The 16537-nt window shown below is 31.0% G+C and overlaps 1 protein-coding gene across 1 annotated transcript in view; it reads left to right on the top strand.

Annotated features, from left to right (window-relative positions):
- The window catches only part of Lrrk (Leucine-rich repeat kinase), a 230511-nt gene that overhangs the window by 68068 nt on the left and 145906 nt on the right, over positions 1-16537 (top strand). The window contains exons 5-7 of the mRNA XM_075359136.1: positions 3932-4091; positions 5373-5517; positions 6987-7123. Of these exons, the coding sequence (XP_075215251.1) occupies positions 3932-4091; positions 5373-5517; positions 6987-7123 (442 nt within the window). The remainder of the gene's footprint in view (positions 1-3931; positions 4092-5372; positions 5518-6986; positions 7124-16537) is intronic.

Raw genomic sequence — 16537 nt, 5'->3', positions numbered from 1 at the left:
TAATTACATTAAAATTATTTGTACAAACCTAGAAATTGCCTAAACCTCACGAATACCACTTATATACCAACCTAGAAAGCCACTGAGATTTATTCTGGCAGTAATTATGTTTTTTTTTTGCCTTCAGTCATTTGACTGGTTTGATGCAGCTCTCCAAGATTCCCTATCTAGTGCTAGTCTTTTCATTTCAGTATACCCTCTACATCCTACATCCCTAACAATTTGTTTTACATATTCCAAATGTGGCCTGCCTACACAATTTTTCCCTTCTACCTTTCCTTCCAATATTAAAGCGACTATTCCAGGATGCCTTAGTATGTGGCCTATAAGTCTGTCTCTTCTTTTAACTATATTTTTCCAAATGCTTCTTTCTTCATCTGTTTGCCGCAATACCTCTTCATTTGTCACTTTATCCACCCATCTGATTTTTAACATTCTCCTATAGCACCACATTTCAAAAGCTTCTAATCTTTTCTTCTCAGATACTCCGATTGTCCAAGTTTCACTAACATTTAAAGCGACACTCCAAACATACACTTTCAAAAATCTTTTCCTGACATTTAAATTAATTTTTGATGTAAACAAATTATATTTCTTACTGAAGGCTCATTTAGCTTGTGCTATTCGGCATTTTATATCGCTCCTGCTTCGTCCATCTTTAGTAATTCTACTTCCCAAATAACAAAATTCTTCTACCTCCATAATCTTTTCTCCTCCTATTTTCACATTCACTGGTCCATCTTTGTTATTTCTACTACATTTCATTACTTTTGTTTTGTTCTTGTTTATTTTCATGCGATAGTTCTTGCGTAGGACTTCATCTATGCCGTTCATTGTTTCTTCTAAATCCTTTTTACTCTCAGCTAGAATTACTATATCATCAGCAAATCGTAGCATCTTTATCTTTTCACCTTGTACTGTTACTCCGAATCTAAATTGTTCTTTAACATCATTAACTGCTAGTTCCATGTAAAGATTAAAAAGTAACGGAGATAGGGAACATCCTTGTCAGACTCCCTTTCTTATTACGGCTTCTTTCTTATGTTCTTCAATTGTTACTGTTGCTGTTTGGTTCCTGTACATGTTAGCAATTGTTCTTCTATCTCTGTATTTGAACCCTAATTTTTTTAAAATGCTGAACATTTTATTCCAGTCTACGTTATCGAATGCCTTTTCTAGGTCTATAAACGCCAAGTATGTTGGTTTGTTTTTCTTTAATCTTCCTTCTACTATTAATCTGAGGCCTAAAATTGCTTCCCTTGTCCCTATACTTTTCCTGAAACCAAATTGGTCTTCTCCTAACACTTCCTCCACTCTCCTCTCAATTCTTCTGTATAGAATTCTAGTTAAGAGTTTTGATGCATAACTAGTTAAACTAATTGTTCTGTGTTCTTCACGTTTATCTGCCCCTGCTTTCTTTGGTATCATTACTATAACACTTTTTTTGAAGTCTGATGGAAATTCCCCTTTTTCATAAATATTACACACCAGTTTGTATAATCTATGAAACGCTTCCTCACCTGCACTGTGCAGTAATTCTACTGGTATTCTGTCTATTCCAGGAGCCTTTCTGCCATTTAAATCTTTTAATGCTCTCTTAAATTCAGATCTCAGTATTGTTTCTCCCATTTCATCCTCCTCAACTTCCTCTTCTTCCTCTAAAACACCATTTTCTAATTCATTTCCTCCGTATAACTCTTCAATATATTCCACCCATCTATCGACTTTACCTTTTGTATTATATATAGGTGTACCATCTTTGTTTAACACATTATTAGATTTTAATTTATGTACCCCATAATTTTCCTTAACTTTCCTGTATGCTCCGTCTATTTTACCAATGTTCATTTCTCTTCCCACTTCTGAACACTTTTCTTTAATCCACTCTCTTTTCACCAGTTTGCACTTCCTGTTTATAGCATTTCTTAATTGCCGATAGTTCCTTTTTCTTTCTTCATCACTAGCATTCTTATATTTTCTACGTTCATCCATCAGCTGCAATATATCGTCTGAAACCCAAGGTTTTCTACCAGTTCTCTTTATTCCGCCTAAGTTTGCTTCTGCTGATTTAAGAATTTCCTTTTTAACATTCTCCCATTCTTCTTCTACATTTTCTACCTTATCTTTTTTACTCAGACCTCTTACGATGTCCTCCTCAAAAATCTTCTTTACCTCTTCTTCCTCAAGCTTCTCTAAATTCCACCGATTCATCTGACACGTTTTCTTCAGGTTTTTAAACCCCAATCTACATTTCATTATCACCAAATTATGGTCGCTATCAATGTCTGCTCCAGGGTAAGTTTTGCAGTCAACTAGTTGATTTCTAAACCTTTGCTTAACCATGATATAATCTATCTGATACCTTGCAGTATCGCCTGGCGTTTTCCAAGTGTATATTCTTCTATTGTGATTTCTAAATTGGGTGTTGGCAATTACTAAATCATACTTCGTGCAAAACTCTTTAAGTCGGTCCTCTCTTTCATTCCTTTTGCCCAGCCCGTATTCACCCACTATATTTCCTTCCTTGCCTTTTCCAATGCTTGCATTCCAATCTCCAACTATTATTAAATTTTCATCTCCTTTTACGTGTTTAATTGCTTCATCAATCTCTTCGTATACACACTCTACTTCATCATCATCATGGGCGCTTGTAGGCATATAGACGTTAACAATCGTTGTCGGTTTAGGTTTTGATTTTATCCTTATTACAATGATTCTATCGCTATGCGTCTTGAAATACTCCACTCTCCTCCCTATCTTCTTGTTCATCACGAAACCTACTCCTGCCTGCCCATTATTTGATGCTGAGTTAATTACTCTAAAATCAGCTGACCAAAAGTCGCCTTCCTCTTCCCACCGAACCTCACTAATTCCTACTATATCCACATTTACCCTATCCATTTCCTCTTTTAAATTTTCTACCCTAATTATGTAGGAGGACAAATACTTTCTCTTTCACAAGTTTGCAGTTTAATGATTAGTACATTAGCACATAAATTCCAAACAAAGGTGTGTTAACAAAATCAATAAACATAACTATAGGTATTTAATAATCAGTTGGAAAATCATGTTTTAATAAATTTGAAATTTAGTATGATATATTATAGATTAGTTGATGATGGTAGAAATTGTGATAATTTTTTCCAGTTTTGTCTTATCTTTTTAAACTGGTATTAATCAACTTATGTCACACGTATAGTTCATCTCTTGGGTTGAATTTTGTTTATGGCTGTTTATTTTTATGTCTGTTTCATTCTATTTTAGCTGTTATGTGAAGATGGCATTGTAATAAATGGTTTTAAATTTATTTAAAAAAAAGATTGTATAACAGTTAATAGAAAGTACAAATTTTTATTACTTTTGTTGTAATATATTAAGAGTAAGAAGTTCTCTTATTTTCCTGATCATGACTTTGTGGGGTTTTTAAATTATGACTCAAGTATGAAGGTATATCTCACATTATATACTTAATGTACTTACATTATAATCTTGTAAACTTTACGAACAATTCAATGTGTGAGGGTGAAGAAGTTCTACTCAAGTGGTGTAAGAAAGCATAATAGACTATCAAGACTATTGTTTATTCATTATTAGAAACTTTTACATATAAAAGCTTAAGTTATTCCATAACAGTATTTGATGAAATTTAAGATTGTTTTTTTCTAGTAAATAAGTTTCCTTCTCATTTTTCTATTGTTGTTTGTAAAATCTGTTCAAACATTTCAAATTAAACACTACTATGGTGAAGTTGATCTATTCTGTGGTCCTAATCTTCATGTGGTGTAAAGATGTGGTTTAAATTGTAAGGATTGGCCTAATCCTAACACTCTTGAAGATTGAATGTTGATCCCATCCCTTGAAGGGATTATTTTAAATTAAAAAAAAAGAAAAGTTAATTTGTTGAGTGATAGGATTTTATATTTTTGTACAGATGCTAAAGAACTGGCACGTCAGAGTTCACATTCTGCATTACGTGATGCTGTTGCTGCTGGTGATGTAACTACAGTTAAAAATCTAATAGCTGAATTAGGTGTTGAGGCTGAATTACTTATAAACATGGCACCTAGTGGCTCAAATACTCTACTTTTCACGTAATGTATAATTATTTTTCTAAATTTAATGATAGTTTTTGAAGTTATGAAGAGTAGTTCTGATTATATATTTTTAATTAGCAAATAATTTATTCATAAATGTGTAATTAAAAAATAATTATGCATCATTATTATTATTATGTGTTTGCGTAAGTTGTGTGGTCGTTATATGATTCCACAGTATTAATTGTATTTGTCTTATTTGATGTAAGTTACTTTATCTGGTCAAGCCTTTGTTGTTGTAAATAGAATTGTAATCGTAAACTTGAAACTTCCTAGTTTCAAAAAAGAAAAAATAGGTTAGGAAAAAATAGTATAAAGATTTCATCCTATATAAAAGTTATCTGCATATCTATACAATCTCCACACACTTCCCACCCATATTAAGGCACATATCATATTCCAATAACAGCTTTTGCAGATCTTGGTTGAAGAACTTAACCACCGGAATGGTGGTTAAGACAGTATCATGTGTATTCTTTTATTAAACATCGTAAAAACTTAAAAACAAAATAATGTAACTGGCTTAAATCTATCAAATTCTAGTTTGAAAATCAGTTAACAGGTTCCTATTGAAGCACTATTTTTGATTTTACTTACAGTATTCTGTTCTTATTACTAAAATTAACCAGTTTGTTTACTGGTTTTTATGTTCATGTAAACAAATCAGTAAACATTAAATATTATCACTGATGCTGAATATAAACTAACATACATTTTAAAGATGTTCAAAAAGTGTTACAATTGTACAAAAAGAGAGTAAGTGTTCAAAAAGTGTAAATTGTACTAATACAGCACTCTGTATTTTTTTTATTTGAAGATTTATAGGCGATTAATTATAAAAGTTATTGGTATCCCCAGCTTGTATCCGGTGTAGAATTATGCAAATAACATTGACTTTTTTTTCTAAATTAAGACAGTTAAGAAGAAGAATAAAAAAAAATGTTATAGTTAATTTTATTGTTTGGTATTATTTTTATTATTGTTACATACAATGGAGATAAGTAAAGTTAGATATGATAGATCCACATTTAAATAATTTTTATATATACTTTTTGAAACTATCAGAATGATTCTTGTTTTGCCAAGAAAATCAATATTAACAGTTAATTATATATGATTAAGAACAATCTATATAAATAAATATAACATGTTTATATATAAAATTGCAGAGAATAATGAAACATTCTTCTTCGCTTTCATTGTTATCTGATAATTTTATGTGTTATAATTATGCTCCTTTAATGTTCTGAATATTCTTTTGTATTTGTTTGTTTGTAGTGCTTGTGAATTAGGAAGAAAAGATGTGGCTAAATTATTACTTGATGCAAATGCAGATGGAAGAATTCATCCTGTTACTCGATACTCACCTCTTTATATTGCTTGTTTTAAGGGACGAAAAGATGTTGCTGAATTATTATTAAAGGTAATTTATTACTTTTAAATTTTATTTTAGTATTATTATTTTTTGGTTACATCCAAGTTTACCTCATAGCATTTTGTAATTCTATCTTGATGTGAAATTAAGAAAAGATTTTTATATTTTAAAATTTTAATCAGATGGGACCTGAGACATATGCACAATTACTAAGAGATACTTTAATTATAGTATGAAACAAATATTTATGACTGTTTTTTTTGTTGATCTTGAGAGACATTTTTGAAAAGTTATTCATGATTAGTGAATATTTCTAGCAGGTTTTTTAGTAAAGGATATGTAGTAATAATCTAAAGTAAGCCTTTCATATTTGTACTTGATTGTATAATTTTTAATCTTAGCTAAATTAGATGCAGGTCATTTAATTTTTTTAAAAGTTAATGTATAATCAGTTAGCCTTAGTATGTTTAACTCTTAAATTGAAATTATCCGCTTTTCCTGATTATAAATATAGGTGAAGATAGGAGTAAAGTTTATGTATAAGTATATATAAGTAGATTATATAATGCAGCATTTCTTTTTACTTCTTTGTTTGCCTTTTAATTCTGATGAGATTGGCCTCTGATGTGTGCAATATATGTATATGTTAACACCCTGAAGGATTTTAAAAATAGTAAATACCGTTACATTAAACACAAATAGCACTGATGAAATGTGCTAGGCTACAATAGGCTGTTCTTTTCTCTTCTGTAGGTATTGCATAATGATTGAAATAGCTGAATTAAAATGTTTAAAAAAATGAATATACCGCCACCAAATTCTGACAAAAAAAATCTGGTGTAACAGAACTATTTTTTAGTATTTTATTTAAGTTTTATGATTATGTTTCTTATTTTTCTTTGAGTAAGTAGTAATGTACTAATGCTGTTGAAGTCTCAGACTTACATTTTCATAGAAAAAGCACCATCTTATCTGTTTAAACACTAACAATTTTTTTTAGCCATTGTTGTTCTAGTTACTTCCTTGTACGAAGTAAAGGTAGTACTGTGATGGCGAAAAATTTAGGTTTTCAGATTTCAACAGATATATCCATTTTGACTAGTTTCAGCATGACGTCTGTACGTATGTATGTATTGCATAACTCAAAAACGATTAGCTGTAGGATGTTTGAATGTAGATTGATTAGAATGTAGGATGTTGAATTTTGAATTTAGGACTATTGTAACATCTAGTTGTGGTTCTCCCCTTTTGATTGAATTAACTGAACCAAAAGTGTCCAAAAAAGCCCAAAATCAAAAAAATCTGGATTTTGAAGTTTTTCTTAACTGCAATAATATACACTCATTGAGAGCTTATCAAAGATATATCATAAGCGGTACTTATATCACATCGTATTTCACATCTTCAACATATATAAGGATGAGCTGTAGCACTTTTGCCTTACACTTCTTCCTTGGTCAAACGAATATATTTTTTATATATATATATATATATATATATTTTTTTTTTTATTATAGAGGTTTCCAGAATTAGTACAGCATCATACTGTTGAGTGTTGGCTACCGATTCATGCAGCCTGCATCAATGGTCATGTTCAAGTTATGGAATTGCTATTAAAATTTACTTATCCTGAACATCTTTTATCTGCATACAGGTAAAATATGTAAATTATTATTATTATCATCATTATTACTATTACAGTGTTCATTGCAGTAGCACTTACTTATTTGGATATTAGTCTAATTGAAATTTTAGTTCTACTCAATTGCTTTGTACTAGTTTGGTCCTGTGAAAGACTGTTAACTACCTAAATTGTCAAGGACCTTAGAATCATCTCTAGGTTGATCATACTCTTCCTTTTTTTACGGACCAAGTACCATTAGGTTGTTATTAGAGAAATATGAGCAAAAAATTTAGTATTACTATTATTTATAAAAACAGCAGTTACCATAATTTGCTAAAAAATAAACTTGAAAAATAAATGAATAAAAAATTTACAAATAAAATTTTGCAAATAGCACTCCATTCAAAAGAATTATAATGAAATCTAATACCCAAACTGAAAATTGTTGATAGAGGACTTAGATATAGAACATAGATAGAGGACTTTGAATGAATAATTTTTGCTTCTGTTGGTTATTCCACAAGGTATTTCAGATAAAATCATGAAGTTGTTAATATGTTCTGCGTGAAACATTGATAAGTAAATAATATTGCTAGCTGTTTTAATAGTAATATTACAAGCTAAATAATTGTTGAAAATACTTAACAGATCTACACAAAGAGAGTTTTTTTTTACTTTAGCATTTCCGTAAAAAAAAAGAAAAAGAAACAGAGATGGGAAATGACCTCATCATAGAGATGTTATACATTTCTGTACCCTACAGAAACTGTTTGTCTATTACCACCAAATCATCATAACCTTTTTTTATGTAATAGAATGAATTAGAGAATAACATTTTTTTAATAAAATAAGAAATAATTAAATAAAATTAATACTTTTATTTTATTTTTTATTTATTATGAATATAAAAAGCAATAAAAGACATCAATACATATTACTTGTGATTTGTTGGATTTGAAACCAATTATTTATTTGAAATATGATTCATTCCAAGAAGCAGAATTCATTACTATTATTAAAAAATTATTAATATTTATCTAAGAAAAATAATTTAAAAGGATTTATATATATTTTATTTTGGCTGGATATCCATGTTTTATAATCGATGAATTCAGTGTTATTTATTATTATTGTAATGCCACTTCAAATTTTTTAAATTAAATATTACATTTTCTTTTTTATCCATTTTCTGTGTATTCATATATATATATATATATATATGAGGTGCTACCCAAAAGTTCTGGGAATTTTACCATAAAAATAAAATAGCTTACTTACCATAACTTATAATTTCCGCTGTTTCCTTCAAAGTAATCCCTTTGGGCATTGATACAGTGATCCCAGCATTGTTCCCATGCATCCCTGGAAGTCTGCAGGTGTAAGTGTTCGAAGCACATTCTGGGTTTCTTCCTGAATCTCCTCAATTGTATTAGAACAACGGCCTTTTAATTGAAGTTTTATTTTCGGAAAGAGAAGAAAGTCGCACGGGTCAAGGTCAGGCGAATAGGTTGGGTGGGGAATAACTACCGTTTTTTTGGAAGCCAAGAAATTCCAAACGGCTAGCGATGTGTACACGGCCGCGTTGTCATGGTGCAGAACTCAGCTGTTGTTACCCCCACATATCTGAACGTTTGCGCCTAATGCTTTCACGTAACCGCTTTAAAACTTCACAATAGAACATCCCATTGACAGTTTGACCAAAATGAACAAATTCCTTATGGATAATGCCTTTGATGTAGAAAAAAACAATCATCATGGACTTCACATTTCTGCAAACTTGGCGTGCTTTTTTTTGGCCGTGTTGAACTTGGCGACTCCCACTGCGACGACTGCTGCTTAGTTTCAGGGTCATACCCGTTCACCCACGTCTCATCACCGGTTATGATGTTGGAGATGAAGTTACGGTCATCTCTTGCTGAAGTTTTCAATTCACTACAGACAGCTACGCGATTTTGTTTCTGGTCGCTGTTTAACAGTCTCAGTATGAATTTTGCAGCTATGCGTCTCATGTTAAAATTGTCCGACAAGATGCGTTGCAGAGACCCATATGACATTTGTACGATTGCACAAACATCATGGATTGTTTGTGTACGATCTGCAACAATAGTCTCTCGCACTTTCGCAATGTTTTACGGTGTTGCGCTTGTTGATGGTCTTCCTGAATGCTTATCGTCATCGACTGTTGTTTGTCCATCTTTGAATCGTTTGTACCACAAAAAAGTTTTACTTTTACTCATAGCATTGTCACCAAATGCTTCCACAAGCATGCAATGGGTTTCTGCACCAGTTTTTTAAGCATGAAGCAAGATTTGATACACGTTCTTTGCTCTTTAAAATCTGCCATTTAGAAATTCGCCGAAGCAATAAAACACAACGTTACACAACCGCATGAAAATCACCAATGCAGCCTCTCACCATCACAGCTGTTGGAACACTGATTCACAAAGAGTACTGTTAGCCACATCTAGCGACAGTAGGTCGTACCAGCAATGGTTCGCGTGCGAAATTCAAATTCCCGATTTTTTGGGTAGCACCTCATATATATATATATATATACAGCTGATCCTGTAATGTAAATGAAAATGGAGCCCAAAGGGCCAGTCAAAGCTTTATTTACTTTCTCCAGAAGTAAGAGGCTGGATAGCATTTCTTAAGAAATTATTGATAGATGAATTTTTAGTTTATGAAAACTGCCAATATTGGCATTATAACCTAATTAAATTAAATGTTCTTTAAAATGTTTTGATGTATAATGTAACTTCAGAAAAGAAAAAAATGCTAATAATATTTTCAATCAGAAATTTATATTTTTATAATTTAAACACCCAGTTAAAGGGATTTTTGAATGTCACATAATATTGAAGAGAAGGAGGAGAAGAAGAAGAAGAAGGCAAAATATAAATTAGTAAAAAAATTCTTGAGAAGGAAGAAAAAACTAATTTTCTTGAAAATGGATTTGTAGAATTGAGAACTACCAGATTTTTTGTTATAATTATTGTAGAAATAGGCAAACTAGTTTTATTGATTTACTGGCCCATCCTTTGCTTCTGCTAAGAATATACAGTGTTAGATAAGATATTTTAAATCTGCAAACACAATGCAAACTTCAACAGACTATAATAAGTGTAGTCTTTTGGAATTGGAAGGTAACAAACACTAAAATTATTATATCTATTGGAATTGGAAGGTTGCAGACATTAAAATTAATAAAGTTGTAGAAAAGGTTCCCTGACTGATGATCAATTATCTAATCAATTCCTTAAATTGTTGATGTAAGAATATTAACCATTTTACTGGGTGATTCAGAAAGGACATCACAAATTTAAAAATATATAAAAATTTATTTAAATAACTAGAGATTCGGTTGAGGTCCCATTTCATAGCAAAATAAATCAAGTTTTGACTCACATAGTTCGTTAGTACCAAATTCGGTCACCAGCACTGTCACCAATGTTAAAAATGGATAGATTTACTGGTGCGGAATGGCTTGCTGTTTGTTTTGGTTTGTTTTGGCACTTGATGCCACACAAAGTAACCATAGTTAAACACATTATAGATGATGACAAAGCTGCTTGGCAGCTGTGTTGTGTGGAAAAATGATTGATAAAATTACAGACAAGGATATATTTTTAGACAATCTAATTTTTAGTGATGAGTCAACATTTCACATCAGTGGCAGGTGAACACCCATAACTACCAAATATGGGGTAGCAAAAACCCTCATGAAACTTTGCAGCACATTCATGATATTGCTGGTCAATGTTTTTTGTGCCCTAAGCAAACAAAGACTGTACAGCCTTCTTTAGGAAGCAACTGTAATTGGTATTGTTTATGTGAACATGCTTCAAAATTTTCTAATTCTTCATTTAGATGATGCCATTACTATCAACAAGACTGGGCACCACCGTACTACTGCCTAGAAGTTTGAGATTAATTTCCTTGATGCTCAATTCCCAGGTTGGTGGATTGGTCATGAAGGTCCAATTGCCCAGCCACTTCAATCCCCAGATTTTATCCCTGCTAGTTTTTTCTTGTGGGGTTTCATTAAAGATTGGGTTTTTGTACCACCTTTGCCTGCTAATCTTGTTGAGCTAAGACTTCAAACTAACACTGCAGCTGCAGAGGTAACACCCGACTTGCTGGTTACAGTCTGGAATGAAATTGACTTCAGGTGTATGTTGATTACAAATTTGTGAGTCACATTACAAATGGAAGCCTTATCGAACTAAAGTAAATGTTGGGTGACAAACCTGATGTGTTTTCTATGAAATGAGATCTCAAACGAATCTGTAAGTTATCTCAATAAATTTTTTTTTGCTTCTAAAATTATGAAGTCCTTTTTGAATCACTAGGTAATGGTGTATTCCTATCATTTACAAATCTAATTATTAATACTATTCTTAGATTAAAAGAAAGTAAGGAAGCCTTAATAGATTATGTAAATCATATTTTGTTAGAGAAATTAGTTCAGTTGTTATGTAAATAATTAAAATCTGGTGTTAAAAGACTGTCAGCTTTATTGATATAAGGCTATTTGGTCACGATAATCCTAATTATATAATCCAATAAATATTGTAATTTAAACGGTTTAAGCAAATGAGTTGTGCAAGGAAAATGAGTTGTTGCAGAAATTATTTAGAATGATGTAATTAACAAGAAAAGATGTTATCAAGCAGTTGTCAAGAAACTTGAATTACAAGATGTTACTAAATGAACTGCATTGCTTGCACCATAAAAATCAAGGCATGGTTGTGGATTATCAAACACAACATACTTGTCTACTAAGATGTTCTAACATTTCTGTGAATTGTACAGATTTTATAGACAATTCAGCATCCAGATTGTCAGTCCCACACACACATGTTAGGAATCTCGGAACATTCAAGATAATTTTTTTTGCAGTGTTACCTTTTGAATTTTTTTTATTGTGACAAACTATAGTGCTGATATTCCATGCTCCGCCACTTTTCTTCTGGGTCAGAATGATGCACCCAGGTTTGCTTCCCGTTACAATATTGAAAAGGAAGTCATCTCCCTTGGCATGATAACGTTTCGGAAGCTATTTGCAGGATTCCTTTTGTTTTCATTTGTTCTTTTCTTTGAGTTTATGTAGCATTCACCACAAATAAATTTTAATGGGAGCCTAGTTTGCAATCTTACTTGTTCTTTTGATACACGTATCTAGGTGGTGACAGTGCATTGTTGTGGTAATGCGATGGTCATTTTCAATCAATATATCCACCTCCTTTAAGTTCTTCTCGTCAGTCACTGCACACCATGAATTTTATCACTTTCTGATGCACAAACACTTTTATTGCTCACCTAATTGCAGTACTTCAATCAATAGTTTCACCATAAATACCTTTTAGATGACAATGAGTATTACTAGCATTCACATTTTCCACTGTTAAAAGTTCAATCTTTGCATGTTGTTTTAGGGATGTTGATATAATAGGCATATTTGATTCCTTAACACTGGCAACTAACAAAATGACAGAAAATGAGAGGATGTTCATCAACAGTTTTGGAATAGTTGTAAGGGAATGAAACTACAAGATGGCACTACCTGTCGTTTTGTGTGAGATTTTATTCTCCTGTTACTTCCAACGTGCATTACATTTCAGTCACTCTGTGGAAAGAGTCAGTTTTTGGTAGAAAATAACACTGAATATAAAATTATTCTGTGTTAGTCAGTTTTGTATGGAGTTGCATTTTGAAGTAACTACTGTCATCAATGATCATAATTTAGTTGAAGTATCAGTTTAAAGGTTAACTGTTGCTAATTCAGCTAGTTTTCTCAAGTAGTTATAAAAGTTTTTCTACCTAGTTTGCCTACTTGGGAAACTAATTTTTTGGGCCAAGTGCCAAGTTTATGTAATTTACTAAAGCAAATTTACTAATTTTATAATTCTGTTAATTAGTTTATTTTTATACAAATTAAAGTAACTTTATTTCTTAGCATTTCTATCCTGTGTCTAGACAATATTTTTCCAAATTTCAGTAATGGCAGACATCACATTCTAGGTGGTTTTCTTAATTCATGGTTCTATTGCAATTGAAATTGACAATTTAAATATTAGTTAAGGTACTATTAAATCAGTTGTAATTAGACATATTGCTGAAAAAAATCTGTTTACAGATACAAGATCGAATTAATGCCTTATTAACCTATGAAATGCTATTAACATTATCTTCTGTAAACAATATTTTCAATTGATTCTATAGTAATTTTTTATTGATTCTCATCAGATGTTCTTTTGAAAATAATTGTAGAATTAATAATGTATGAAATGATAACAGGAGTATATCTTCTTAAAAGTAATTGTAATTCTTGGTAAATGTGACACTTTTCTGGTGTAGATTGATGTTGTCTAATTTCTTTAAGGGAAATTATTCGCACATTAGGAAATAACACTTTTATATAAAGTGATAAATATCAAAATGGGTCCATATTTCAAAACTGAGAGATATTAAGAGGAAGAAACAAGTGTGGATCTACATAAAATTCTACATCAAATTATTACTTTATGGTGTTTGAAATTTTTGCCTGCCATCTTGATTAACCTTACTAAATCAAACTTTTTTTAAAAGAAATAAAAAGTGGCATGTGATATAAAATTTTAAAATAAAAATTTTACAAGAAAAACACGATAAAAACCGTTTCTTGATAAATGCCTTTGTTTTCGAATTGTAGGCAATCAGTTTGCAAAAACAGAGATAAATAATTTATTATTTTAATTAATTAAAACTCTGCAAAGTCTAGTTGTTGCAAACTGCACTTTATAATTATAACTGATGTAATTTTACTTAGTAATTGTAATATAAAAAATTATAAAAAGTCAATTTTAGTAGTTAAAAAAAGAGTTTAAGTTACAAAAATGTTTTATGTAGCATTTAAAAATAAAATATATTTTGTTATCTTTTTAAATTATTTATTAAAATATCAGTTTTAAAAATTTCCATAAAAGAACATCAAAAAATTATCAGGGTGGGTTTCCTCCTCACTACTGAGCCACTTTATCCCACCCCATCACTAAAATTATGGTTCTACTATTATTGTTTTTGTTCTTTTTTGCTTAAATTGCCTAAATCCTTGTTTAATTTATAAAATTGTAGTGTTAGGTGTTGTCTTCTTTTTGGTTTTATTAGAATCTTTCTTGTTAAATTTCCTCTCTGGTTTTAGTAGTTTTAAATTTCTTGAACCTTTTTTTATACTTACTGAGTTTTTCTTACTCCTGCAGGCTCTTTTTACAAAGGTTTATTTTTTGCCTTAAAATCTGTTTTCTTGTTTGTATTTTGAAATCGCTCCTAATTTATGTCTTTCTAGATTCTTGTTTAAATTCTATTAGATTTTATTTAATAGAACTGTTCAGTGTTGCCTTCTTTTTGATACTTTCATTTACCCTTTTTTTATTTATTTAAGATTAGGCAGGAGCTGTCGTAGTCTGCTGAAAATTATATGGTTATTGAAATATTTCAATATTAACACTTAGCCGTAGTCAAATCAGCAGTAGGGCACATAGCACCATCTTACTGTAACCTGTAGTTTGGTCCTAGATTTCAAGCAAGGCTATGAAATTTGTAATATTAACATGATATTTCTAAATAGTGATCTGCAGCAGGCATTGTTTCTGTAAGTAAAATGGTTCCAATCATTCTTTGTTGTGAAATCATGCACTGAACACCAATTTTTTGAGAATACGTTTTGAATGTCTTTCATGATAAATGTGGGAAGTCTCACAACTCCGTACTCTATTGTTTCATTTTTTAATATATCAAGAAAGATAAAACCACACCTAATCTGAACAAAAAAAAAAATCATTCAAATGATTCACATCATCTTGAATGAAAAATTTGAACAGTCTACGACTATCCTTTTCCTGTTGAAGTCATCTGTTAAGACAGATTCTTCATATTCTTGCACTACTCGGAATTCAAGATATTAAAATATGCTATGAAGTTTTCTGTAATTTTTTCTGTTTTGTATTAGCTACATGGATTAAAGAATATAGCAGATGATATATGGGTATAGAGTATAGTACTCTGTTAGGGTCCTAATCACACAAAGCTTATCCTTCTAAGCTCTTTATTCAACTGAGAGCAACATACGTTTGGTCTTTTGCAAAAATATCTTTGCCTTTATTGAGAGTAGCCCCTTGTAATTTGTGTACTGTCATGACCCAGATTAAAGGAATTAATAGTTCTATTAAGCCTTTTTAGAATTAATGGAACCCCATATCCTTCAGTGGCCTGAAAAGTTGCACTGACAGGCACAATCATAACTATCTGCATTTTTTACATGATATTAAGAGCTGGCCATTTGAACTTCTAGACTGTACCCATAGTTCCGTCTATGAGAACATCACTGACAAGTATTATGAGGTGCAACATTATTCATGTCCTTGTAGCTAATTTTACTGCATGTAAAAGACCAAAAGTAAAGTTGTTGACATTAATTAGAATTATGGGATTCCATTTGGCAGCTTCCCAAGATCCATCATTTGCAGCAGTATTATTCATTCAACATGAAGTACACAAAATATTTCTCTCTCTCTCTCTCTCTCTGTGTGTGTGTGTGTGTGTGTGTTTATGTTTGTCCAGGCATTACTTTTAATCAGAAGCCTCAATGATTTTGATGATAATCTTTTTAAACGATAGTTGTGTTGCTAACAGTGATGCTGTTTTGTTGCTTAATTGTATTAGTCAAATGAACAAAACCCGATCTTGGTTTTTTTTCAAGAAATTTTCTTAAGAGCAGGTCTGTTTGTAGGGGTGCTCATATTTCAATTTTGGCTAAATTAAAAAACTAAAAACAGTAAAATAAAAACTAAAAAAAAATTGAATTGACTCCAAAAAGAAATTAAAGATTTCAGCAAGATGGTCTAAGGCACAGCAAATTTTTAATGAAACATTTACAGATCATTGGGTAAGTCATAGAGGAGCCATAGGATAGTCTGACAGGTTTACAGATTGGTATCCTCTAGGTTATTACTTTTGGGTTTGCTTAAAAATAATGTATATATTAACCTCTAACATCTGAACACTGATGACTTGAAAAGACATATAATTGACGAATCTGGGTGTATGCCACCAAAAATAATAGTACTAGTATAAACGAATGTTACTTAAGGTTAGTGCACTGCTAAGCTGTAGAGGGGAATCATTTTAAACATTTTTTGTAGAATGGTATGTTTTCAAAAGTTATTGTATTAATTTAGGACTGAAAAAAACATGTAACTAAATTTTTAGGTTAATTATTGTGATAATCAAAGTAAAATCATTTGACCTTGCCATTTAATTTGTTATAGCACTGCAAATTCTTAATTATTGTGTATTATTACTTTTAGTTTTATTATTGTGAAGGCTGTTATTAGTGTTTGGGTCATTAATTAGAACATTAACTGTCTATAGATTGTTATTGGATTAATTCTGAAGGTAATATGA

This window comes from Lycorma delicatula, chromosome 3 (genome assembly GCF_047948215.1).
Source record: "Lycorma delicatula isolate Av1 chromosome 3, ASM4794821v1, whole genome shotgun sequence".
Classification (NCBI taxonomy): Eukaryota; Metazoa; Arthropoda; class Insecta; order Hemiptera; family Fulgoridae; genus Lycorma; species Lycorma delicatula.
Note: the sequence above shows the minus strand (reverse complement) of the source record. Positions and strands in the feature narration are given on the sequence as shown.